This window comes from Amblyomma americanum, chromosome 8 (assembly GCF_052857255.1).
Source record: "Amblyomma americanum isolate KBUSLIRL-KWMA chromosome 8, ASM5285725v1, whole genome shotgun sequence".
NCBI classification, from domain to species: Eukaryota; Metazoa; Arthropoda; class Arachnida; order Ixodida; family Ixodidae; genus Amblyomma; species Amblyomma americanum.
In genome coordinates this window covers 24,075,786-24,101,698 of record NC_135504.1, presented here as the reverse complement: position 1 = coordinate 24,101,698, position 25,913 = coordinate 24,075,786, and the positions used below count along the sequence as shown (strand labels likewise).

The 25,913-nt window shown below is 46.5% G+C and overlaps 2 protein-coding genes across 2 annotated transcripts; both read left to right on the top strand.

Moving 5' to 3' along the window:
- The first annotated feature begins 2,116 nt into the window (after positions 1-2,116).
- LOC144100145 (uncharacterized) lies at positions 2,117-12,906 on the top strand. Its single transcript, XM_077633175.1, has 4 exons — positions 2,117-2,268; positions 8,039-8,315; positions 10,376-10,495; positions 12,600-12,906. The coding sequence occupies exons 2-4, from the start codon at positions 8,064-8,066 to the stop codon at positions 12,744-12,746; spliced, it is 519 nt and encodes a 172-aa protein (XP_077489301.1). The 5' UTR covers positions 2,117-2,268; positions 8,039-8,063; the 3' UTR covers positions 12,747-12,906.
- A 4,712-nt stretch (positions 12,907-17,618) lies between these two features.
- LOC144100144 (uncharacterized) lies at positions 17,619-25,496 on the top strand. The gene is made up of 4 exons (XM_077633174.1): positions 17,619-17,759; positions 19,739-20,052; positions 24,285-24,404; positions 25,157-25,496. The coding sequence occupies exons 2-4, from the start codon at positions 19,801-19,803 to the stop codon at positions 25,298-25,300; spliced, it is 516 nt and encodes a 171-aa protein (XP_077489300.1). The 5' UTR covers positions 17,619-17,759; positions 19,739-19,800; the 3' UTR covers positions 25,301-25,496.
- Positions 25,497-25,913: the final 417 nt, after the last annotated feature.

The window sequence follows — 25,913 nt, the reverse complement described above, 5'->3', positions numbered from 1 at the left end:
ATTATCGCTATCATCACCACTAACACCACTACATCATCATCGCTATCACCTACTATTACTTTTGCTATCATAATCATCGTAATCACTATCACCGACTATCACTATCATCATCACCATCATCATCATCGCTATCACCAAGTATCACTACTGCTATCAGAACTGGTGAACGAGGACTCCCGTGACGTCACAGGGGAACAACTTCCAGCGACAGATTTTGCAGACACTTCCGGCGTCAACATTAATGCTTTCGAATTAATAAGGGTGCACAGCTGGAAGACTTCTTTTAGGCCTGAATCTATTACTGCATGTGGATATCCTTGTTAGCAGGCTCGAGCCCAGGCGACGCCCTCGACAAGCAATCTAATTGGACGGAATAACCAGGCTCCTGCCTTGGGGAGATTGCTAGAGCGACTGGAGCAACGGATTGCTTAACCAGACACGTGCCAGCACGCTTATCGCCTCCTCCCAAGCTGTCGTATTCCCGAAGAAAAGAAATAAACAGCCTGACTTGGACGGGACGAAAGGAAACAAGTTGACAGATACGCTCTGTAGGGCGTTAGTTTTTGAGCGACCCCAGAGGCAACACGTCGGCGGCACCTTCGAGCGTCTCAATCTGCTGGTCTTCTTGCAATGTACGTGAGAAAAAAAGGCTTTGTGCAGTCCTGCAAAACGCTTATCGTAACCAATTTTCAAAGGGAACGACGCGCTTTCCTGGCACAATTAGGGAAGTGTATTGGCTAGAAGACGACCAGTAAAAAGCAGGGACAAGACAGAACCGACGAAACTTTCACTGCTATTTTTCGTTTCACCGAGGGAAATGAGGGGGGGGGGGGGGGGGGTGGCTAGTTTTTCTGCAAGAACATTTAGTATCGTAATTAAACAAATTTTTAGAGACGCCCGTACTGAAAACGGATCCGCACGAGCCGCAGGTGCGGAATAATTAGTATAAAGAGTGCGAGTGACTAAAATGATTGCAGTTACAGAGAAGAACATGGAGCAATTACGTAGTGCAGAAATTAAGAAACGGAACAAAATGAAGTTAAAATGAAATCATTTTTGTCACCCTTTGGTCTCCGTGCATAACAAAGCACCATGTCATTTTCGATGCAACCATGTACGAAATTCCACGCCCTTGAAATGCGCCCTTTAGTGATGCGTGCTTAGTGATGTTAGTTAAAAAATAAAGCCTCGTATCTACATAGCCCTTGTAGTCCGTGCAAACCTAATTTTTAGAAATATAGGCTCGAATCTTGATAAGTGCACTTTCATGGGCCTGGAAAAATTCCAATTAAGCATGGAAACTTCTTGCTCCCACGTTCTTTGTGTATTACTGGCACCGGAAAACTCACACTTAACAACGCTCATAAGATACATTTCTACAGCAAAACTAAAATGTCGATGATCCGTCGAACTGCTTACACAACGAAGGAAACGACATGATTTCTTGCGGGTCGAGCCTTCGTAGACAAGCTTGCAGCGCCGCCGCAGGGTGGCGTTGATTTCGTAAAAAATCGCCAATACTCATGGCATAACTGAACATTGTCGAACCTGTTATAGTCGCTGAAATCCGACTCGGCTAGCCTTCCAGTGTAAGCTGTTTGCCGCAACTTCACTTTCATCTAACTCTTGGTGAGTGGTATAGTGTAACTGATACTAGCTCCTATAGGATCTGAATGACCACGAGGCCTACTCGGATTATCAGCCGGTTGTGAAAAGATGGTTACGCTTAAATATGAAGAATGTTTAGTGTTGATCCGCTGCTTGGCATACAGACACCCCTGTTGGAGCCAAAACTGACACCAGAAAATCGCACCTCCATTGCTACACCCTTAGCAAAAAATAGGAATGTTCTCACAAGGGCGTTGTATTGTTAACTTCGTCAAGGTAAGCACATCGAGTGGGTCTCACAAATAAGAGGGCAATATTTCATGACAAACAGCCTACGCGCAGACACGACGATAAGGTCACTGTGATTGAAGAAAAAGCTACCGGCCGTCGAGCGATAACCTACAGCTTACTCAGCAGGGGACGCGTTGTTACATTCTGCCAATGCGAGAAATACATATCAACACTCGCGTCTTCTTATCTTCTTAGTATCTCCACGTTGTCTCGGACCGCACTGAGATGCCTGGAGGCCAGTGTCCGAACCCACGTGCCAAGGCTTCGCGGATAACACTGCAAATAAGAGCCGCATCAGTACCACGCTGCGATCTGTTCGAAGGCACACCGCAAGCGTTAGAGGACTGGGACTGCCCTCCGGAAACCTCCGTAAGTGTTTCGTTTCTGGCGCGCAGACATTCACGTGTCTGTGCTGGTTGTTGAAAAGTATATCATTGTGTGCACCGAAGTTTCTTTGTTCTGACAAAGACGTACAGCGGTTTATTGATCACTTACAGTTCATCATAAAGCTGACGCCTTGGAGCCATGTTTTCCTTTGTCCAAATGTCCTCGCGGTACGCCCCAGTGCCAGTTGGGTATGACGGTCAGTGAGGCAACACCATACAAGTTATAAATGGGCACATTAATTTATTAACTATTTCCACTTGCACTTCATGAAGCTTGCTGACGTTGCGATAATTGTGCTCGCCACGTTTAGACTCGCAGTGAAAAGGGCGAAGGCATGGAGCCCCAGTAGAAAAAGGTGCAGGTTGGAGACTGCCCCAAAACGATGGGCCCAATTACACTCCACAACCCTTAATACAGTATACCTGTATAGCCGCCCTCAAAAATTTTCGCAGGCTAAGCTGAATAAAGTCTTAATCTACGAAGCCAGCTGCACGAAGTTATGAAGACCCAGGATGTGTGCTTCGCATATCGGCCCTTGCCGTAAAACTGCTACGGCGCACTAGTACATTTGTGCCGAGAGGGCAATTTTGGTACGGACGCCAATAAATTGGCCTTATAATCCGACTCTGCTGAAATGTTCAGTAAGTGTATCCAGCACAAGAGATACGTGATCTGTTCGCACGACACACTAAGCCCCCTGAATGTCCTGGCAGATGTTGTCAGTAGATGTTGCAGATGGCAGATGTAGTTTCCATAGTTGGTCAAATCACACCCCTAAGCAAATATAGGTTTTGCAATGATGCTTAACCTAAAAAGAGTTCTTTATATCAGCTATCCTACCGCAACTCTTTCATTCTTCTTCTTCTTCGTCCTCTTGAGGCATGGCACAAATTCACATGGGCGGATTGGCCAAGGTGTAGTGGCATAAACAAAGAAATTTCCATGGGAGATTACGACAAAATTTTTGCACCAAGCAGTTTCTTCCACCTCCTCTTGCCAGAGGACATGCAGCGCCCTCGAGTAGCGGCTGCGAGAACGAGCATAAAAAGGCTTTTGTGACCTGTCCGTTACGCAAGGGGGAGGGGGGGGGGGTAAGTGGGGGAAGAAACGTAGTGCAGAGACGGAGATCTGCCCTGAGGGAAGATGCACATCTTCCCCCCGAAAAAATAAATAAATTCCGCAGGTAGCGCAGCCCGCGGAGTGAGTCAGTAAACCTTCGGTCTGGGGATCCAAAACGCTTCCCTAACAGAGAACGCTTTTAAGAGTAAGGGCAGAGACGCACTCTGTCTGCTATTACTTTGCAATTTCCCGTGATAGTATGGAGTGCCATTACATCAGCTTGCCTTCTGATAGCCACTGTTAAACATGTCTCGAAGGCCATGCGCACAATTCAGAAGACGTATATCGGACAGACGCTCAAACATACTTCCTAATGTACCGGGTGTTACAAAAAAGACTAAGTAATTTTTTAAAAATCCTAAATTTTTGAGGTAAAAACATGGCATTCACGGCATGGTATTGCCAGCTTTGGCAGACACAAGAAAATAGGTTAATCATCCTAACTAGTAAGCTGGTTAACTAATTTCTGATAATTAACTTTTTAACTATAAGAGTTAGGCACCTGGTTGCATTTAGAGATCTGTAGCCGGTCGTTAGTAACCGCCATTCTAGTTTTTAGTTTTTAGAAAACGCGATTACCCTTGCTGCTGTGGCTCGACAAAATTTGGCTCTCGACTAGTTACGTGCACTGGAGGGGTTGCTTTGCCTGCATGCTCTTCAAACGAGAATGTATTTTGGTACGAAGTAGCCAAAATTTGTTGGGGCACAGCGCCGAGGGTAATCGCATTTTCTAACTTCTAAAAACTGCTATGGCGGAGATTAACCACCGGCTACAAATCTCTAATTGCCACCAGGCGCCTAACTTTAATAGATAGAAAGTTAATGAAAACAGTTAACCACCTTAGTAGATGAAATGATTCAACTGTTTGATGGTGTCCGCCAAGCCATGGCAATACCAAGCCGCAAAAGCCATATGTTTACCTCAAAAATCCTATTTTTGAAAATTACTTAGTTTTCCCTGTAACACCCGGTATATCTTATTACCTATGTCCCGTCTTAAACACTGGGCAATATATGCATCGTAATTCGCTAAGCCAAATATCATGTCTTTCAACGTTGCGAGATGCTTTCTCTGCGGTTTCCGCATGTCTACTAACTTGATAGGCTGCTGTTGTTTAGATTCAGATTAGAGTAATTGTAAACTTGATCATTCTCTGGCCTTAAGATTATTTTTGTCTTCAGTCACCTTGCTGTTTGCGCTCGACCCCTCCGATCTTGTCCATAAAATTTGGGGCTCTTTATTGCACCGGCTAAAGTAATTACCCTTAATAACTTTGGCGAAAAAAAATCCGTGTCAAGAGACCGTCCTTCGAATTTCTCAGAGTGAAGAAGTTGGTGCTAGAAAAATTTACAAAAAATCTAATAATTTACTTTTGCGCTTGAGGAGTTTTTAGAGACAATGAATATGCATTGTGGTTTTTATTCCCACGGCAAAAAAATAAAAATTGGGGCTCAAACTTTTTGTGTTGCTTCATGTTGCTTTTTCCCCCAAGAAACATCTTTTTGAAATCTTTTTACACTCTTTCGCGACATTGGCGAGCAACAACACATGTTTCGCCCCTTCTCTATAATATGTGCTATCTCAGTAAATGGTTAAAAGTATGATACAGCGCAGAATATTTCAGAAAAAAAAAATATCGAACTTAGTGTGATGTGCTGTCAAAACGTTTGCTGTGCTGTGTTGTGCTGTGAAACGTTTTCGGGAATAAATTTCGTACAGAGGCTTTCCGAGTAAAAATATAAATTTTAGCTCAATTGATAGCTACTTTCATTGAAATTTTGCTCAGCGATTTTTATCGAAGTTTTACTCTTGAAAACTAGAAAAAAATTTTGAAGTACACCGATGCATTTTGAGCCATGGTTTCCCCGTACCACCACTTCTCTGCAGAGCACTGCAGAACAGAGCACCATAACCGCTCAGCCAACGCGGCGGCTAGCAGCAAGGGAAAGGGTGTTGCGGCATATATCTCGATCAGTTATTAATAGTATCAGTACCTTAATATGTAGTTAGCACCACTGCGCTTCTGTATTATCAAAGTGGGATTTTCATGACTGATTTTTATCGATATTGATGGGGTACTATCTGGGTCATACATTCTTGATAACGCGAGGAGACTGAATTTTGAAGCGGTATCAACAGATGCTACAATGAAAACGCGCTGTTCTGTAGCCAGGGCTCTTCGTTTCGTGGCGTGTGCCAGCGGCACACGCCCAACATCGTACGTCGCGTCGCGAGGAGCACAGCCTCATGCAATTTCCTTTTAATGTACGATCTAAATTACGCTTATAGCCGGAGGATAACTGAAATATGGTGGCTCACCTACATGACGATTTTCAATGGCCACAGATTGACTTGCTTGTGTTGTCTCCATAACCACTGCCGTAGTCACGAGTTGGCTGACGTCTTACGTACAGCGCCTTACCGCCGCTATCACGACACCGCTTTCGCGCTGCCTATAGCGATCGGCCCATGTAGCAGCCGTGACGACAGAATTATGTTTCCCTACGTCATGCGTACTCAGCCACTGCGATTAAGCCTTCGTGACAGTATATACTCATGGCGCCGTGGACAGATCTTGATTTTCCAGCCGGCCAACACACAGGCTCCGTTGACGAAGCCTCTTGGACCGCTCTTATCTCTTTAACGTTTGCTGCAGCGCGCTTCCCGGGCAGCGTACGACTCTCGGGAAGCGGCAGGAGCATGCCGAGCAGTGCAGTGGCTGTGCGGGGCAACCATGGCTCGAGGTGCAGGGTTGAACTTCAATTTTTTTTCTCTCGCTTAAAACAAAAAAGGCTCCGATAAAAATTGCTGAGCAAAATTTCAATGGAACTAGGTATCAATTGAGCTACAATTTGTAATTTTACTAGGAATGCCTTTGTACAAAAATTATGCCCGAAAACGCTGCACAGCATTTTTTTTAAGTTAGTCGTTTTTTTTTTCTGAAATATACTGTGTTGCATCATACTTTAAAACATTTAATGAGATAGTATACATATTGTAGAGAAGCGGCGAAATATGTGATGCTGCTCGCCAATATCGCGAAAGAATATAAAAAATTTCCGATACGATGTTTTTTTTGGGGGGGGGGGGAAATAATGACGTAAAGCAACACAAACCCTTTGCGCTACAAATAATTTGGCTGTGTGATTAAAACCCATAAATGAGTATTCATTATCTCTAAAGAATTTTCAAGCGCAAAAGTAAGATGTTTGATTTTTGCAAATTTTTTTCTGACAGCAATTTTTTATCCTTTGAGAAATTTGAAAGGATGTGACAGGACCAGAAAAATTTTTTCGCCACAGTTTTTAAGAGCAATTACTTTGGCCAGTGCGATAAAGAGCCATAAATTTTATGGACCAGATCAGAGGGGGTCGAGCGCAAACTCTGGTAGGTTTGGCATGCATGGAATGACCCTGCAAAGTGAATCAGCAAATATAGTTGCCTCCAATAGGCTACTTTAACCGGCTGCTCGATGCATCTTGCCAACAGTATGGATGTAACAAAGAGCCACGAAGGATTGTCACGTTCGCTTCTGTGCCTCCTGTTAGATTAGCGCTGCTGATAACCAGAATCGAAGTCTTATCTGTTATAAGAACGGCTTCTTCGGGACTTATCAGAGACGTTCTTCGTTTCTTCGGGTACACTGCTGCAGTCGACGCAAGGAGCACTACCTCTGTATATACTGTATATTAAGGCGAAAGCCTTTAATGGCTCATACTCGCGGCCACAACCCAGTCCATCCGTACGTCTGTTACGCTCTTCAGCAACTCGATAAAAAACAATATCTTTGTGCATGATGGGATTTGGACCACCGTCATTCCGTTCCGCTGCCGAGCGTGCTAAGGACTACGCTACTTCCTGCTTTTTTTTGTATTTATTGTGACTACACTACTTCCTGCCAATGCATATGTACTTGTTCTTGCCTAGGACGCTGGAGAGTGTTTGCAGAAAGGCGTCGAATCAGACGGATGCCTCCCAAACGCCCTCCAGTGTCTCCAGCATTTAAGATTCGTAAAACAATTGTTTACTTAATAAACACATTAACCACATGACAGTGACAACACCACGCTAAAGGCTTTCGCCTCACCGCACTTTAGGTCAACAAAGTGTGCCCCCCCCCCCCCCTGAATTTTTATAATATTCCTTATCATTTCTGTTTAGTACTGTTAATCTTTGATCCCAGTCCTGGAAATAAACATTGACCTATCGATCGATCGATGACTGACTGACTGACTTACTTACTGATTGATTGATTGACTGATCGATCGATCGGATCGATCGATTGATCACTGCAACAATGGGGGCTCTTTACCGCCTTGGATTTCCTAATGAGCACTCAAAAAACAGGAGGTCCGCGTTTGCATTTCTCGTCCATCGAAAAACTGAAGGATGTGAACGCTGTCAAGACTGAAGGTGAACTGGAACAAAACAGCGCAAAAACACGGGACTACAGAAATACAGAACAGAGGCACAGAGATGTGTCTGTGTTCTTTCTTTCTGTAGTCCCGTGTTTTTGCGCTGTTTCGTTCCAGTATTATGAACCAACTAGCCAAAAAATCGTCTCCTTTCCAGAAGATGGACGCTTGCAGCCCAAACTGAAAGTTCGGACCGGTGTAATTTCATGTATCGCAGGTCAAAGGCTCAAATTGGAGAAGACATGACGTCCGAGGGCAACGACCTCTGCCAGGTGAACCTGCACATGACCCCGCTCCAGGCGAGCCATGTCGCACAGGAGCTGGACCACTCCGGCGTGAAGCTGCCCAGCTGGATCCAGCACTGGGCCATCATCTTCCTCTGGGAGCAGAGTGACTGCGCCCTGCGGGTCGAAGGCATCGAGGAAGAGGGCAAGTGCGAGGTCAAGGTGCGCGAGATGAGCTACGAGGAGGGTCTGCAGCAGCCCGGCACAATGGTTAGTATCCCATTCCTCCCTTTCGGCGTGAAATTTTCCAAGGTAGAGGAATTCAAGATGGCGGCCCCCATAGTAAATCGATATAGCAACCCATTTGGTGATTTATTGGTGACGTCATTAGTATACCGAATTGGTGATTGATTGGCGATGTCACGTACTTATAAACCCAAGATGTCGGCCAATAATGGTAATTAATTGATTGCATCATTAATTAATCCAAGATGGCGCCAGCTAATGCTCGTTACTTCGTCTTCCAGATTGTGGCGGCATCTTTTTTTCCGTAATCAACAGCACTGGCGCTGGCACTGTTGTACGCCGCAAACAAAAACTCCTGCGATAATCCTCTGCACAGAGATATAGTTGACCGCATGTTTATGGTTTATGGTTTATGGGGGATTTAACGTCCCAAAGCGACTCAGGCTATGAGGGACGCCGTAGTGAAGGGCTCCGGAAATTTCAACCACGTTGGGGTTCTTTAACGTGCACTGACCTCGCAGAGCACACGGGCCTCTAGAATTTCGCTTCCATCGAAATTCGACTGCCGCGGCCGGGATCGAACCCGCGTCTTTCGGGTCAGCAGCCGAGCGCCGTAACCACTTAGCCACCTGGTTGAATGTTAATGCGTGTTTTATCTCTGATTAAAAATCTACTCCACCTTAGGGGATTCCCCTGAACACTGGACCAACACCGTTCCCACTTCGATCAATTCACTGGATCAATTCGTGGTGGCCCTACCTAATGTTATAGCCTTCCTGGATAACACAGTTGGTAGAGCGACTGCTCCGGTAGGGCAGTGCTCCCGGTTTCGAACCCCAGACCAATGCGAAAAATTTAAACAACGAAGTTTCTACAGAAGCTCCGAGCTTTCCTTAGCCGTACGGCTACGCTTTGGTGGATGTCAATGAGTCATCACTCCCTTATTACAAATCTACTCCGCATTGGGAGTTACCCCTAAGCACTGGACCAACTACCGATTAAGCGTTCGTAGATGTCTAACTTATAGAGACTTTTGCATTAAACCAGCGTACCACGACTTCGTGATTCAGTTGTTTATTGGAATAAACGAGTGAATCAAGAAGTGCAGTTGCAATGGAAGGCCTTTATACGCTGTAGAGAAAGCGCTTATTCACTTCATTCTCTACTCCCTTACAAAATTTTTAGGCAGTCTATAGGCTGTCCATAGACTTCTGTCTATAGTGTCTACAGACGTTCTATAGACAAATCCTAAAGAACAGTCTATAGGCAATCTATGCATTTATGGCCATACACTTTTAGTATACTTGTCTATAGACTATTTACAGGCTATGAATAGACAAAAATAAATGTCTCTAGCAAGGCAATAAAGTCTATAACAAGTCTATAAGACTGTCTATAGACCATTTTTATAAGGTCTGCAAGCAACGAAAATGGGCATCGCTTACTTGTGCGGAGAGACAAGGGCGAGCAGAGATAGAAAAGCCCAAAATACGGGTGTACGGAAATCACAGCATATTTGACGAATGTCTGCTCTTCCTTTGTCTACAGCTTACTCATCCGTGCATTGATTTTCATATAGTCTGCTACAACTCAGGAACGCAGTGGCTTTTCCCAGCCAAGGGACCCGCTTCCAGCCAATGGCGTCGGACAAATCTCATGCCCCTGCTAGCGTGACAAAGCAGAGATCGGCGCCACAATGGAGTGAGGGGTTCATCCCTGATTATAGAGAGAAAGGATTATTTACTTTCATCTACCAGTCCTTGCTTTGTCACACGAGCCGGGTCATGAAAATCGGCCGACGCCATTGGCTGTAAGGTGGTCCTTTGACGGGGAAAAGCCACTATGTTCTTGAGTTGTATCCGAATACAGCTACTTCCCTCAGTCTCCGTAGCCTTGAGATCTGTCGGGGGATTATGAGTCTGAATGGACAGCTAGAAGTGGCAAAATTTACCGAAAAAAAAACACCGCTGCCCAGTAAATGTTTCTGCGGTAATTATAAAGTGACTTGACAAGCTTTGCTGCAGGGCTGTTTCTTCAGCATTCCTTTCTGGAACGTACTGTTCAATCTTTTTTACTACACACAGGTTGAGTGTGGCACGTACCAGCTGACCATCGAGCAAGTGAAGGAAGTAGCATCCGAGGAAGGTGCCAGTCCCCCCGACTACAAAACTCTGACGGCCAACTGCCAGATCACGGCCCAGAAGGTCAGTTCGCTTCACTGCCTACAAGTAAAATGGAATCCTGCGCGCCTTTGTGACACCAACCGCTTGAGGCCCCCGTACGCATTAAGAACACTCCGGTTATTCGCGTTCAAAGGCTTTCTTTTCAGTTGATGCGCTGCCGCGAAAAATAGTCTAATCCGACGCGCGCTAAGCTTTGAATGGAATGCCCAGATTTCCTGGATACCTGTGTTCCTAATATGCTCCCACAAGGAGCAGAGTTGCGCGACTCCACGCTGCTCGTCACACTATTCGCGGAGTAGCGATCACGTGATACCGCTGACGTCAAATGTTCCAATTCGTGTCAGGAGGGGGCCAGCCGCTCCCATCTTGAGCGCAGTCTGCTGTGTTATCCAGAGTCCCGCAATGGGCACTGAAGGGGTATTGTATAGCCACCAACAGGAGGAGGAAGGGTGCCTCCGAACTGCCTTCTCATGTGGCTCCTGCCAGACAGATGAATTGAATGAATTGGTTTTGAGGAAAGGAAATGACGCAGCAACTGTCTCACTTATCTCGGTGGACACCCGAACCACGCCGTAAGGGAAGGAATAAAGGAGGGAGTGAAAGAACAAAGAAAGCAAGAGGTGCCCGCAGTGGTGGGCTCCGGAATAATTTCGACCACCTCGGAGGGGGCCAGCGGCTCCCATCTTGAGCACAGTCTGCTGTGTTATCCAGAGTCCCGCAATGGGCACTGAAGGGGTATTGTATAGCCACCAACAGGAGGAGGAAGGGTGTCTCCGAACTGCCTTCTCATGTGGCTCCTGCCAGACGGATGAATTGAATGAATTGGTTTTGAGGAAAGGAAAATGACTCAGCAACTGTCTCACATATCCCGGTGGACACCCGAACCGCGCCGTAAGGAAAGGGATACAGGAGGAAGTTAAAGAAGAGAGGAAGAGGAGCGGCTTTCGCGCAGAGCTCTGAACAAAATGGCAGACTTTCGTGCAACCTTGCTCCTTGCGGGAGCATATACAGGAACACTTCTGGATACCAGTGTTCCTGCGCATGCGACACCTGCATGCGACTGTGCAGGCGCAGCTAGGTCCACGCATACATATGCGTATCGCTTTAGTGGAACACGGAACGCGCTATGCTAAAACTAGGTACTTTTGTTGCCCTACAGTGATCCGCTTACACGAGGACTTAGCTGCGTCTGCACAGGGGCAGCTTTATGATTGCAGCTCACTCTTCAGGGCCATCTGTGCGTGCCCACTTGGTGCCTCTAGGAAACGCGCATGCGCGGATAGCTTCCCGCGGTAGCTAATCTTTGATCGCGTTATGCTAAAACACTATTAAAACGCCGCAGATATAATTCCTCATAAATCCCACGGCTGAGTATGCAGCGCGCAGGAACACTTGGTCAGCGGCGACACCACAGACCCTATAGCACATGTGGGTTTTACTTCTCATACGTTAATCTTAAGCGGGTACAGGCACAAAATTTCCAATACAAACAAACGATATGGCTTAGTTTATGGGCGTTAAGAGATTCCTTCTAGCGAGTTTCAGGCGCAGGCATTGAGTGAAACACAATTTAATACAATTTTGAATGTTTCCGAGGAGCCACTCGGAACTTCCACCCATGTCGAGTGATGCCAAGGAAGGGGCATTTTCACCAATTATTTTGACGTCACCGAGCCCAGTGGTTGTTCTCAGGAACAACCAGTGCTTGCCGTTGGCGCTGACGTCATCAGGAATGTGGTAGTCCAGGTTTGCCGGTCGACTGCCATGTCAAGGTACATTTCAGCGCTGGCGCCGACGGAGACCGAAACTGCAGCTGCAAAATCGTCTGTAATGAATTATTAATGATGCACTGCGGTGTTTTGAGCCCATTTGCATAATTTATTGGCGCAAAGTGCTTTCTCGAGGCAAAAAAATTGATACCCTAAAACTTTTTATCTGTACCCCTTTAATCTCTACATTCTTGTTCATACCCCATTTCACTCATTTTACCCGTTCTTCCGTTCTTCTGCGGCGCAGCGTCCACTTTACTTGCGATACATTTACCGCGCTGTTTACATCCTTCAGAACCCTCTACTGTCCCACATAATCATTTTGTGGTTTTCCTGTGCAATTTGCACTGATGCAGGTGCTTGCGGACTTGGGCATCACTATTGGCACAAAGGGCGCCTTGGAGACGGCGCTGACCGTGCTGCTCAAGTTTGGAGGAGAAGACGCTGCGGAGAGGCTGCAGGACGCCCTTAAGGAGCGAGGGAACGCCGCCGTAGCCCAATGATGGGCGATACAAAGCTCATGGACCCGCACGGCATACTCATTCGAAACGAGAATAGACATGATGCCTTAAGCTTGTCATTCCTGGGCCCATTGCCGCAAATGTGTTTATGAAAGCCATGCAGAACCTGTATGATAGAAGTTTAAAGAAACAGCAGTTGGTAACCCTGGGTGACGGTCCGCTGCGTCCTGCATTACTCCGCTGGATGCTTACAACAATAAAGGCATTGTGCTTTTTAACGCTTGACTACATTATACCCCTGTCACACGGGCATCGCAAAGGCCTTTGAGAATCAGGTCCTTATATCCAAAGGCGTATATATCCAAAGGCGTAAGGAGTGCAGCTACACGGCACAAATGTTGCGCCTATGCCGCTAAGGGCCTTGGAGGCGGAGGCGCCCGTCAGAGACCTTTGGAGCCCAAAGGCGCGGACTTCGAGAACCTGCGATCGCAGTGCCACCCAATGTCTAAAAGTAAAAGCAATGAAAAAAATATGCAGCCACCAATGTTCGATAACATCTTTTTAAAATATGGAATGTGTGTCTGGCTTTGCTTTTTGTACGGGTGTCTATATTTTTGCCAAGATTTCAACACAGTGAAAGTTTTGCAGCAACACCGGGTGCCCCTGGTGGCCAAGGCAATACACAAAACCTGCTGCTGCTGCTGATGAGAGCAGCTGTCGCAGTTCTTTCAATGAACCAGTTAGAATAAAAAAAATTGTCTGAACTCAACGAATGAACAGAATACCCCACTTTAATTTTAAAGCACTCACTTCAGTGCCTCGAGCACCACAGCGGGTGCTAAGCCTGAACGACAGTTTAACCTTTGGGCTGCACCATGTAGCTGCGTCGCTGCTCCTTTAAGCTTTCGCTCCTTTGGTGAAAAATGGTGCCTTTGCTGGAAAGGCCTTAGAGGAATGCCTTGTGACAGGGGTATTAAACAAGCCAGGTACCAAAATTCTAGAGGTTATAATTTTATTCTTGCGATTAGTTTTTATTTAAGTAACAAGAAAAGTTTTAACAACGAGCTACCTTTTTGTCGTCAAAGAATTCTATGCGGCGGTCCCGAATGTGGGCGGAGCTTGCGGACTTGAGTTGCATCCGACTATATACGCACCGCACGCAACATATAGGGGCGCCACTGAAAGCCGCCTATCAGTCGCTTTCGAAAGTACGCTAGGGAAGGTTGTTGGGGCCAACCATACGTGTCTACGAGGATGGCCGACGTTTGCGCATGCGATTTCTCGGTTTTGTAGCGATAGCTAAGCATTACGGTAGCATTTCGAGCCTTCAGCGTGGCGGCGCCGCCACCCTGTGGCTGCGCCGCCACGCTGTCACGTGGTTGGTCACGTGGTGCGGAGCAGCTGCCGGCGGCGCGGCGCCGTGGCTGATCACGTGGTTCGTCACGTGACCAAGTTCCACTCGGCCAGCTGTAGCTATCGCGTCACTCCTGGTTTAACCAAAGCTAAACCACCGCCAATTTTTTTTATTGCTCGCACTCATTTCCTCACGCTGTAGAAAGCAGCATAAGGAATACAGGTGCCAACAAAAGTTTTCGGAAAACCGAAACTGCACGAAAAGCTGAATTTTCTCGCTTCCTGGAGGCTGGATAGAGAATTGAAGGGTGCATTGTGCACGCCGAGCAGGGAGTTACAAAGTGCGCACTTCAGTTCGTAGAGGAATCCTCACACTTTCTAGCATTGAAGTTTTTTTTCTTCGTAATTTCCACTTTCCGAAAACATTTATGGGAACCTGTACGCCATTGCGTAAAAGTAAATATGCTCAGTAGGTTGCAGCTATATGGGAGAACTCAATGCCACCTTCGAACGATGCCACCTTCGAATATTCGAACGATCGCGAACTATTAAGTAGCAATAATAACAACAAACAGCACAGGCTACTGCCTCTAATAGTGTTCTACTCTAAAAAAACATTTCTCACATTTAGCCTGCGCATATTTATTTTCCTTGATAGCGTATAGCATGGTTTACTAATTCTCTGGCGTGTCAAAGTGGTTTATGTTCTGAGTTCACTTACCTTATGACGGTAACATCAATTACAGCACTGTGTAGTAGAAGACATCAGAAAATACAGACCTGCTGCAAGATTTACCACAACAATGAATTCTTATCAATTCCAACTGAGAAAAGTGTACTTGTAGCTCTTTTGGGGATTTGAAGGCTACCTATTTGTGTATATTGATTAAGACCGGTAGATGGTGTTTTAATGATTGCAATTTGTACTGAGTGCGAAAGTATGGGACTAGCCAGGGTTCGGAAATTCGAGTTAAAGAAGGAGTAGCTTAAGGTTGCAGCAATGCCATCGAAAGAAGGAAACTCTGGCCGTCAAGCTGAGAAAAATAGAAAACATATAGCAAGTGGTGTAATGGTGATTGTCAAAACTAATAATATTGTATTTTGCAAAGGGATGTCTTGTCGTAGAGTGACGATCAATATTAGCTATGTAGCTAATGTACCTTTTTTCGCACAGCTATTATCTTCTCAATGTTTGCTCTTGTGGTGCTTGCCCACACCAAACTGCAGTAGCTCATGTGCGGGGCAAATAATGCGTTATATAACTGAAGTTTAACTTTTTTCGGCAGAACAGTACGACATCGGGACATAGCTCCAGTGACTGAAAAGATTTTTTTTTCGCACCGCCCAAAGCCACGCGAGCGACTGCGATATATGTTGCACGCTTTTGTCTAGTGCGTGTTAAGCAAAAAACTCTTATATTCAATAAAAAAATATCTCCAAGAAAATAGTACACCATTTAGCACCTTACTCTGGGAGCGCCAAATTCACCCAGGTGTGCGCCGATTAAAACGACAGCACCCCAGCGCTGCTGCTGTGCGTACACAAATAGCTGCTGAACTCTCCTTATCTGAAATGAACACTTTTTTTTTGTTTCTCCGATTCTTTAATTCTCTATTTCAGCTGCTCACTTCTAATCTAATCTCGCGTCCTTGGCCGTGGCATTCAGCCAACTGATTACGTGGGCGCATATATCGGAAGTGGCTTTCGTAACGGCCGTCTTTAGCACGTTACTCATAGCAGTAATGTCACAGTAAAATGGACTGCTAAATAAAGGAACATAAAAAGATAATCTTGGCGTCATTGCCGCTGGGAGCAATATAGATCTTGTTCATAAATTTGTTATATACTTCTCTATAATGAAGGATCGAGCAAGCAGGGTATCACTAACAAACAACGACGGTTCGTCATTTCATTTAATTTTACCGCGAGGACAGAGTTGTGCATAACTCACTTTGCTTTAAACTAAAACGATGCTGAACTGTACAAGGAGACTATAATCTGTAAGATAGAAGTTTTCGGTTCTCAGGGCACATCAAGCCGGCTGCAGATATGCGGTAAACTAAGGTATGAGTTTGCCACATTTAGTTGGTCAGATAGACAGCACTAAGCAACTTTGGCTTTGCATTTATGGTTAGTTTGATAACCGCTATTTATCAATTATCGCTCACCAATACTACCATGAAATAAAAAACTGCTAGCGGTTTAACATTGCTAACCACGAAACAATGTCTGAAAACAGGTTTTTGCAGCTGAACACGCCCGGCCGCGGTGGCTCAGTGGTTAGGGCGCTCGACTACTGATCCGGAGCTCCCGGGTTCGAACCCGACCGCGGCGGCTGCGTTTTTATGGAGGCAAAACGCTAAGGCGCCCGTGTGCTGTGCGATGACAGTGCACGTTAAAGATCCCCAGGTGGTCGAAATTATTCCGGAGCCCTCCACTACGGCACCTCTTTCTTCCTTTCTTCTTTCACTCCCTCCTTTATCCCTTCCCTTACGGCGCGGTTCAGGTGTCCAACGATATATATGAGACAGATACTGCGCCATTTCCTTTATATATAATTTATAATTCGTTTTTGGGGAAAGGAAATGGCGCAGTATCTGTCTCATATAACGTTGGACACCTGAACCGCGCCGTAAGGGAAGGGATAAGGAAGGAGTGAAAGAAGAAAGGAAGAATGAGGTGCCGTAGTGGAGGGCTCCGGAATAATTTCGACCACCTGGGGATCTTTAACGTGCACTGACATCGCACAGCACACGGGCGCCTTAGCGTTTTTCCTCCATAAAAACGCAGCCGCCGCGGTCGGGTTCGAACCCGGGAACTCCGGATCAGTAGTCGAGCGCCCTAACCACTGAGCCACCGCGGCGGGGGCCATTTCCTTTCCCTAAAGCGCGATTGAAAGCGCGTTTCCTTTCCTTTCGTGACTTGCGTACAGATGGAAGGTGATAAAGACGAGGACGTGCAATGCACAGCGCGAGAGTGTGTTGCAGTTTAACACGAGCCGTGATCGGTTGCCAGACTTTCGATGTTTTGGAAGGAGGGGGCATGTAGGGGTATGGTGGCCTGGTGTTTTGTGACGTAAGCATGCTTAGACTTTCCTTTTCGGCACTATTTCCGTGCAATAAAGAAAAAAAAACTTCGTCGATAGCATAGAGTGCTCTCGTACAGTGGCCAGCGCAGCTGATCTGTTCGTTCCGCCGCCGGTTCGAAACCCTGTCGCTGCCATATTTATTTCTCCAGGCTGCCCAAGTCCACCCTCATTCAAAGTCTCGTTTATTTCCCGCCATTTCCCGCATCACGTGACTAACTTTAGGGGCTTCACCCCACACCCGCATTTTTCAGGCTAACAGGCCAATAGTGCTCTCGAACTAAAATAATTTCTTCCTCTTCTCTCTCCTCGGCCCGCCTCCGCCCCCTTCTCCACAAACCTTCTGAGCGCGCTCGAAGTACAGACTACAAAGAGGAGCGCAGGAAATCCTCTGTGTCTTGCCCAACCGGACGGTTAGGCAAGGGGAAAGGAGGTTCAATGGGGAGAGTGAAGAGAAGCGGTAGTGCTCCGCCCTGCAGGAAACGCAGTGCAACCATATAAAAAAGTATGCATGGGCGGCGCCGCCTGTAGAATCGATAAACATTCGCTCTGCTATAGCCGTCCCGTCCGGCTCCTCGCTCACCCGGCCAGACGCTCTGCTTCGCTTCGTGGTCCGAGTGAGTAGTCTCCCACAACGGTCCGGATACAGCCCAATGGGCACTGAACCTTCCTTAGACGTCCTGCAGACATCATGAACGTCCACAGGACGTCCATGGCGTTTATGATGTCCACAGAACGTCCACAGGACGTCCAAGGGAGTCCACAGGCATTCAAGATGTTCATGATATCCACAAAACGTCTAAAGGACGTCAAAGGGGTTTCAGTGCCCATTGGGAGAGTATATACGCTTTCTGAAAGTGCGTTCAGCAGAGCACAGCGTCTGCTTTTGCGCTGCATATTCCTGCACTACTGTTACGTGATTGGAATTGACAAGGCAGCGTTTCTGTTAGCAGTTGTGGTGCATGTTTACGAATGGACATAGGACAGAGCTAGGACAGACGCTAGAGCGTGTGTCCGCCTATAGTGTTTACGTGCTTCCCTACAAGTTCATTCCCGAAATCCTGTCTGTTACTTCCTTCAATCAGCACGCGTCATAATTCGGATTGCAGGCAGCGTGTCTTTTAGCGCGGTCAGCGTTTATGCAGCAGTCCTTGGCCAGCTGTTGCATGTCTGCTTTCTTACTTGTTTGCGTGGTTTATAACTAGTTTCGTTTTTTTCCTAAACTTTATCAGTCCGTATCCTTAAAGCTCATTTATCTCAAGGCTGCTTGTCACTTCACTGTCAACCAAGTCGAGTTTTCTTCACAATTTCTTCCTCAGTTTCTTCACGAATTCTTCACGATTTCGTCATTTCTTTCCTTCCACGTCACCCGTCTCCAATTTTCTCACCGCTTTCTTTTCTGTCCTCCACTATTCTTTCTGTTTCGTGAATTCTTAGTGCGTTGTTTATCACCAAGTACTATCGATTCCAAAAGGTTATTTAAAGCGGCTAGTCGATATAACCTGTCAATAACTGGCACGCAACAATTAAAGAAGCGCGAAAAACTGTCGCGGTCGCTCCTGGCTGTTTCTAGTTAGGTTCATTCTGCTCACCGCATTGATTCGAACTGTCGTCTCTAATGGGGCTGATTTCGTACGGGAAACTCTCCTTTGTTTTTGCAAATGCACCGCTGCAGTTCACAAAAACCTGGTCCATGTGGAGCCGCTCTGTACTGACCGTTTGCTTGATGTTTTGCTTCTTCCGTTCCAGCTTTGGAACTAAGGATTGACTGATTATTGGCTGAGGAGTTATTGATGTTATGATGACCTTTAAAGTGATCTCGGCCGCTTACTTTTTATTTAATGTTACTATACATACAGGAGGACCGTCCCCCTCAGTCTCCGACTTCCGGGCTCCCACCTGTTTTTGATTTATATGTATATATGCCACCCGCCGCGGTTTCTCAGTGGTTAGGGCGCTCGACTACTGATTCGGAGTGCTCGTGTGCTGTGCGATGTCAGTGCACGTTAAAGATCCCCAGGTGGTCGAAATTAATCCAGAGCCCTCCACTACGGCACCTCTTCTTCCTTTCTTCTTTCACTCCCTCCTTTAAACCCTTCCCTTAAGGCGCGGTTCAGGTGTCCAACGATATATGAAACAGATACTGCGCCATTTTGCTTTCCCCAAAAACCAATTATTATTATTATTATTATTATTAATATTATTATTATTATTATTATTATTATTATTATTATTATTATTATTATTATTATTATTATTATTATTATTATTATTATTATTATTATTATTATTATTATTATTATTATTATTATTATTATGTATCTATGCTAATATGAGTAAAATATTTATTTATTCATTGATTGATTTAGTGAGTGACTGACTGACTGACTGACTGACTGACTGACTGACTGACTGACACTGGTGCGAAACCAAAGTCGTAGAGGAAGGGATGTTGATTCATTTCAACCACCTCGGGCATAGCACGTGCACAAATCTCAGCCCGCGACTTATTTTCCATTTTACCCCAGCAAGAAAATTGGTGGACACCGGAAAGAATGAAACGGGCTGTTTAGGCCTGCAATTTTACGTATTGCAGGTGAAGCGTCCGCATATCAGCGAAGCAGTCCGCCTAGAAGATAGGAAGCCGGAGGACACAAAATGGCGTCCGAAAGCGACGAACTCTGCCAGGTGAACGTGCACATGACGCCGCTCAAGGCAAGCCACGCCGCCCAGCAGCTGGCAGAGTCCGGCGGGAAGCTGCCCAGCTGGATCCAACACTGGGCCATCATCTTCCTTTGGAAGCATATCGACCGTGCCCTACGGGTCGAAGGCATCGAGGAAGAGGGAAAGTGTGAGGTCAAGGTGCGCGAAATGAGCTACGAGGAGGGCCTTCAGCAGCCTGGCACAAAGGTCAGCATCCCACTCCTCCTTTTTTGTAAGATAGACTTCCTCCTTAGTGAAAGGCATTGGCGCTGGCCTTGCAGTACACCGTAACCACAAACTCCTCCTATCATCCCCCACTCAGAGATATTGTTGACCACGTGTACTTGATCCATAAGGGACGCGGCCTTCAAAGGGCAACCCTTTGAAGGCCGCGTACTCTGGAATGGTTCTTCGGCCTTGAGCGAAGGTGCTTTTGAATATGTAGCATCTGTGCTCACATGATTCAGGTGGACCTGGAACTTGGCGAACTCATGCGGGACGCGGAATATACATGGCGTGGTACAGTTACTGATGTCAGTCCTTCGCCTTATTGAGGATCCTATTATTTTCGGAGTTGTATTACAGCGTTCCACCACCAACTAGCTCAAAAACGAATTCTTCTACTGCATTACAGCGATAGCTGCTTGGTGCCCGTCCCTGGCTTTCCCGTCGCCATTGGCTAGTGCCCACCGGTTGTGCCAATAAACCTGGTTCGCATAAGCCTACGGGTGACCTTGTTTGGAACAGTGCCCCTGCACTGGCAGGACCTCACGTGACTAAACGTATAAACAGCTATCGCTGAATCTCGTGTTACGTAGTCGTAAGCGTCCTGTGAATTTTTTTCATTATTCGATAAGACTGTGGTCGTGGCTACCGCGTGATGTATACCATATCTTCAGCCCGGATGCATGAGGTACACCCGCCGTTACAGGCCACTGACGAGAATATTCCAAGGGCCCTAGGTCACCACGGCATTGTTGTTTCTGGATTGGACATCAAAGCCCGTGTGCGGGGTGCGACATGTCTGCGTTTAGAAAGAAGCAAACTTACCTGAGCGCATGCAGGCTCCCAGTTCTCAGCAGGGATCATCGTTTGGCGTCTACAGGCTAGAGACTTGCCGAACACACTTGACGGAAGTGACCGTCCCTTAAATGATGATGACGATGATTATGGATTTTCATGACGCAAGGGCATCTACGGCCAAAGAGCGCCATGGCACAAGCTATTTTCGAATTCTCAAGGTGGGGTCCAGGACCCATTTTCCAAGCATTGCACCCAAAATAAGCCGAGCACCAGACCAGGGGAAAGCTTGTGCCCAATGCATCCCCGGTGGGTACCCGGCGGCACTGGAGATCGAACCCCGCACCTCCCGCGTGCGCGGCAAATGTTCAACCACTTGGGCACCGCTGCGGTCGTCCCTTAAATGAGTACACAACTCATGCGGCTTAGAATGGACACGGCGCTTCTCTTCTGCGGTGCAGACTCTTGAGTGAACGTGTAGGCCTCGTCACCATCGAATTCGGGACTATATTTTGCCGTGGAATGACGTTTGTGCTTCGATTCCTCAACCTTGATTTCGATGACATAAAAAGCTTATATTTTCTTGCCTAAAATGACCGCTACCAGCGCCGTAGTCGCTGCCAGTTTTTGTCCTTGCACCTTTTTCTTTTCTTTATACAACATTTCAAGGGTAACTAAGCCTTTTAAAATCGGTTTATATAACAGTTCGCAGTTGGCTGCAAGGTATTTATGCGGCATGTGTGAAGTACGAGGTATTGCTGTACTTTTTGCCCTCATTTTAAGAAACTGCCACCATGTCATTTAAGTTGTGAAAGCATTTTGGTAGAATTTAGTGCGCATGAAGAATTTCCAAACATCAACAGAAAACAAAAGTCCCGAAGAATTCTGGTCTCGAAAAAAAAATCGTTTACAGGATATATTGTTCCAAGCTACAGGCCGAAAGTACAAACCCATGGTAATCGGGTCGGCATGGACACATTCTATCACACCTTCAGATTCAAACAACCGCATTTCTCTTCAGCCATCATTCGCCAACAATGAATGCATGCCTGCTGACCTCAATGATTATGTTAACGCTCTACGGGACAGCAATATGCCGTTGAACGCTTATGCGCCTCTTGGAATGCAGCCAATCTCGACAGCACTTGACGACATCTGTCATTGCTGGAAGAGAATGGCGAGGCTAGCAGAGCACGCTATTGCCACTGAGACTGCACGAGACGATACAGCATTGTTGAAGCCCGCAGAATTATTATTTTTTTTTGCGACAGCAGAAAGGCAATAGAAAGGCACAAGTGCTGGGGCCTGTTGCGACAAAGGAATTTGTGAAACCCGATACTTAGCTTCGTAATCCAACGGAAGAAGCGTGCAGGTGAGGAGAGGACATCCCCCCTCATTCTCTGGCTTTAAGCACTCGCAGCCAGTGGGGGCGAACACGTTTAGAAGGGTACAGACACAAAATTTCAAACGCAAATTATATTTGGTTTATGGGGGTTTAACGTCCCAAAGCGACTCAGGCTATGAGAGACGCCGTAGTGAAGGGCTCCGGAAATTTCGACAACCTGGGGTTCTTTAACGTGCATTGACATCGCACAGCACACGGGCCTCTAGAATTTCGCCTCCATTGAAATTCGACCGCCGCGGTCGGGATAGAACCCGCGTCTCTCGGGCCAGCAGTCGAGCGCCGTAACCACTCAGCCAACGCGGCAGGTGCCCAAACAAACAAATTATATCATCTGTTTCATAGACATAAGGGGGTGGCTTCTAGCACGTTTTAGTTTGAGGTGCTGAGGAGTACACAGTTTAATATGATTAATATGTAACCGCACAGTTTAATATGTAACCGCTCGGCATTTCTACCCGCGTTGAATGACGTCAAGGTGCACTTGCCCCAGTTATTGTCCCAGTTATTGTGACGTCACTAAACCTATTAGTTGTTGTCAATAACAACCAGTACTTGCCGGCTGCGCCCACGTCAACGCTATTCTGGTGGTCCAGGCTGATGATGATGGTGATGTCCTCAGGCTTAATGGCTGGTCGACCGTGAAGTCCGGGTGCACTTCACAGCTTCACACTGGTACCGACCGAGACCCAAACTGCCGGTAGCTATAGAATCGTTCGTAATCAATCATTAACGCTGCGCACTGGAAAATATGCCAAATCATTGTGTTGTGCGTTGCTTTTAAAGCAGATATTTCGAAATCAGAAGGACAGGTCACACATTTTTAGGATACAGCGACGCATAACCAAATAGCGGCATAACGGATAGCTGAAGTGATTATGGGTGGATCCACGCCACCAGCGATCGAACACTGAACATTAACGACTGTGTGACCAACGTCGTACCTTTTTCCGAAGAGAACATATAATTACAAGGCCATGGTCCGTGTCCGGTGTTCAGTATGCACGGGTCTTATTCTGACTTAAAAACAATTTTCTAAGAGGTTTGCTCGCTCTCGCTACATAGCCCGGAAAAGCCAGGCGAACAACCAAGCCATAAAACCACGTTCACGCGCTTATTGCCTCAAATATCTCATTAACTCAAATACGTGTAAGAAAGGCACTGGATACGTTTCAGGTCCATGTATAATAGAAGTGGCCGGCGAAGATTCAATACTGAATACAAATACGGCCTAGGTCAATGGTCTACAAAGAATTCTGTTTAGTTCTAAGCCATGCTGACCAGTTGTTACGTCACACACGAAGTGTCACATAACTGGAGAGGGTACACATAATTCTTCGTTACAGCTGCTAGACTACCGGGTTTTTTTAGGTTCATGTCAACATATACTTCTTCGACACGTGCGTTTTGTCGGCAGTACACGAATCGATCGCCTGAGTAGACAGCTCAAAACTGAAAGTAATCACCTAATCACCCAATCATGGGTTGAGGTAAGATGTCTTATTCAACACGGCAGCCTAATTCCTTTCTTTCCACGCCCTGCTCAATACATCCTAGTGCGAAAGCTTTTCTTCAACACGGTCGAACCCTACCAAGAATCTTGTGTGAATCTTGACCTTGAGGTTGACCTTGGCCAAACCTAGCATAACAGCCCCTGCAGAAATATGACAATTATTGCCACGTCTGGGTTTCGAAACCGAGGCGGCGCGAACAGACAAGCTTCGCTGGTCACGGCATGACAGCAATATGCTATATCACCGCAGCCGATCATGCCTCAGGTTAGACTGCAACACATTCTCTAGTTGTGCATCGTCGTCTTAGTCAACTTCCATCTGTGGCGCGAACACATCAGATCAGCTTAACTTCCATCAGAGCTTAAGCTGAGCCTAATATCTTCGCAGGACTTGCTGATGACCTAGCAAATCAAAATCAGGAGCCAACCAGGCTAAACGCAAGTTTTCGCTTGTCTGCTCAGTTGAACTACGTTAAAACCCTGCCTTTTTTTCCCTCCCCAAAGGTTGAGAGCGGCGCGTACCCGTTGACCATTGAGCAAGTGAAAGATGTGGCGGCCAAAGAAGGCGCCAGCCCTCCCGACTACAACGAGCTGACGGCGAGCTGCCAGACCACGGCCCAACAGGTTTGCACATCTCGCTGCCGACGTCGTGAAGTTGTAGTCTGCGCTACGCTGTCTATATAGCGCCTCTCTTGTTTTTTCCTCCCAAACCAGAAAGTCAAAGAAAAGTATTCAAAATAAGCGCTTAAGAGAGATTAAGGGGGCTCTGAAACGACTTCCGAGGAAAGCACATTAACTCACTTAATCACTGCACTGTGTTGCCATGAAAACCAGAGCCAAATAATACTCTTCTACACGCAGCAGACGACCCACAATCACGCGTCAAAGTTGGCGAGCCCTTCCCGGCGACTTCGTCATGCTCGCACCCTCCTCCGTCCCCCGCATCTGCGTAGAAGAGGTGAGAGGTGGCCATTGGTTAGATTCTTTCAGACGTCAGGCGCAGCTACCGTGGCCGCGGCTAATAAGTCGCTTAGTTCCGGTGGGTCGAGAAGCTCCGCTCCCAGAGGGGGGTCGGCGGAGGAGCGCCTATGTTCCAGCGTGCAAAAAGTGATGAGAGCAGAGGGAAAGGCGCGAAGACGCTGAAATTCAAATTTTAACTCGATAACTAAGCTTCTACAAAGCGCATTTAAAAAATCCTTGCTGTACACTATTCGTGGAGCGGCGTGCTTTAATATCCCATGGGCATCCCGCAACTTTATTACAGCCCCCTTCACAGCCCCTTTAAAACCCTGCTGCTTTTTTTTTCCATCCTTCGGGACCCTCATTCCTCCTGGATAATCTCTAGGTGTTTCTGCTTGCAATTTGCACTGTTGCAGGTGCTTGCAGACCTGGGCATCACCATCGGCACCCAGGGTGCTTTGGAGACCGCGCTCAACGTACTGCTGAGGTTTGGAGGGGAAGATGCTGCGGAGAGGTTGCAGGCTGGCCTGAAGGAGGTGGCGCTGCTACCCCCTTCATAAGCGACATAGAGATCAACACGCAGGGAAAACTCGGTCCAAGTGTGCATACACAGAGCCTGATGCCTGTCGCCTCGGCGCTCAATGCTGCCAATAATTTTGCGAAATCCATGCGGGATTCGTAGGCCTGATAATGTATTCCTACAGTCGGACACAACTCAAGAACGAAGCGCCTTTTCCCGTCACAGGACCCCGTTAATTCCATAACTGGAATTTTAAATCGCAACCGCTATACTCTTCCAAAAAAAGTTAAACTAATGGTCTATAACGCTCTCTTTGTTTCCCACCTAAACTACTCTCATTTAGTCTGGGGAACATCAACAAAAACTAATCTGTTGAAGCTTGAAAGGCTACAGAAAAAAATAGTACGAATAATTGAAAACGTTGAATACACAGCGCCTTCTTCAGATATCTTTGCTTCGTTTAATTTATTGAAAGTAAGAAATATTTACGAATACAAATTATGCAGGCAGTACCGTTTAAGTGTCCAACGAGAGAGTACAGTTTTTACTGAAATGGAAGAACTAAAAGCCAATTATCCCATCTACAGCAGCAGAACTCCAGAACGATGGAAAGTTCCAAAATGTCGTACTGCCTATGGACAACAAACACTCCG

What these genes read in the sequence shown, in the direction of transcription:
- LOC144100145 (XM_077633175.1), top strand. Translation starts at nt 8,064, where the DNA reads ATGACGTCCGAGGGCAACGACCTCTGCCAGGTGAACCTGCACATGACC. An exon ending in TGCAGCAGCCCGGCACAATG is followed by an intron (nt 8,316 to 10,375) that starts GTTAGTATCCCA and finishes TACTACACACAG; the next exon opens with GTTGAGTGTGGCACGTACCA. An exon ending in GCCAGATCACGGCCCAGAAG is followed by an intron (nt 10,496 to 12,599) that starts GTCAGTTCGCTT and finishes GCACTGATGCAG; the next exon opens with GTGCTTGCGGACTTGGGCAT.
- LOC144100144 (XM_077633174.1), top strand. Translation starts at nt 19,801, where the DNA reads ATGGCGTCCGAAAGCGACGAACTCTGCCAGGTGAACGTGCACATGACG. An exon ending in TTCAGCAGCCTGGCACAAAG is followed by an intron (nt 20,053 to 24,284) that starts GTCAGCATCCCA and finishes CCCTCCCCAAAG; the next exon opens with GTTGAGAGCGGCGCGTACCC. An exon ending in GCCAGACCACGGCCCAACAG is followed by an intron (nt 24,405 to 25,156) that starts GTTTGCACATCT and finishes GCACTGTTGCAG; the next exon opens with GTGCTTGCAGACCTGGGCAT.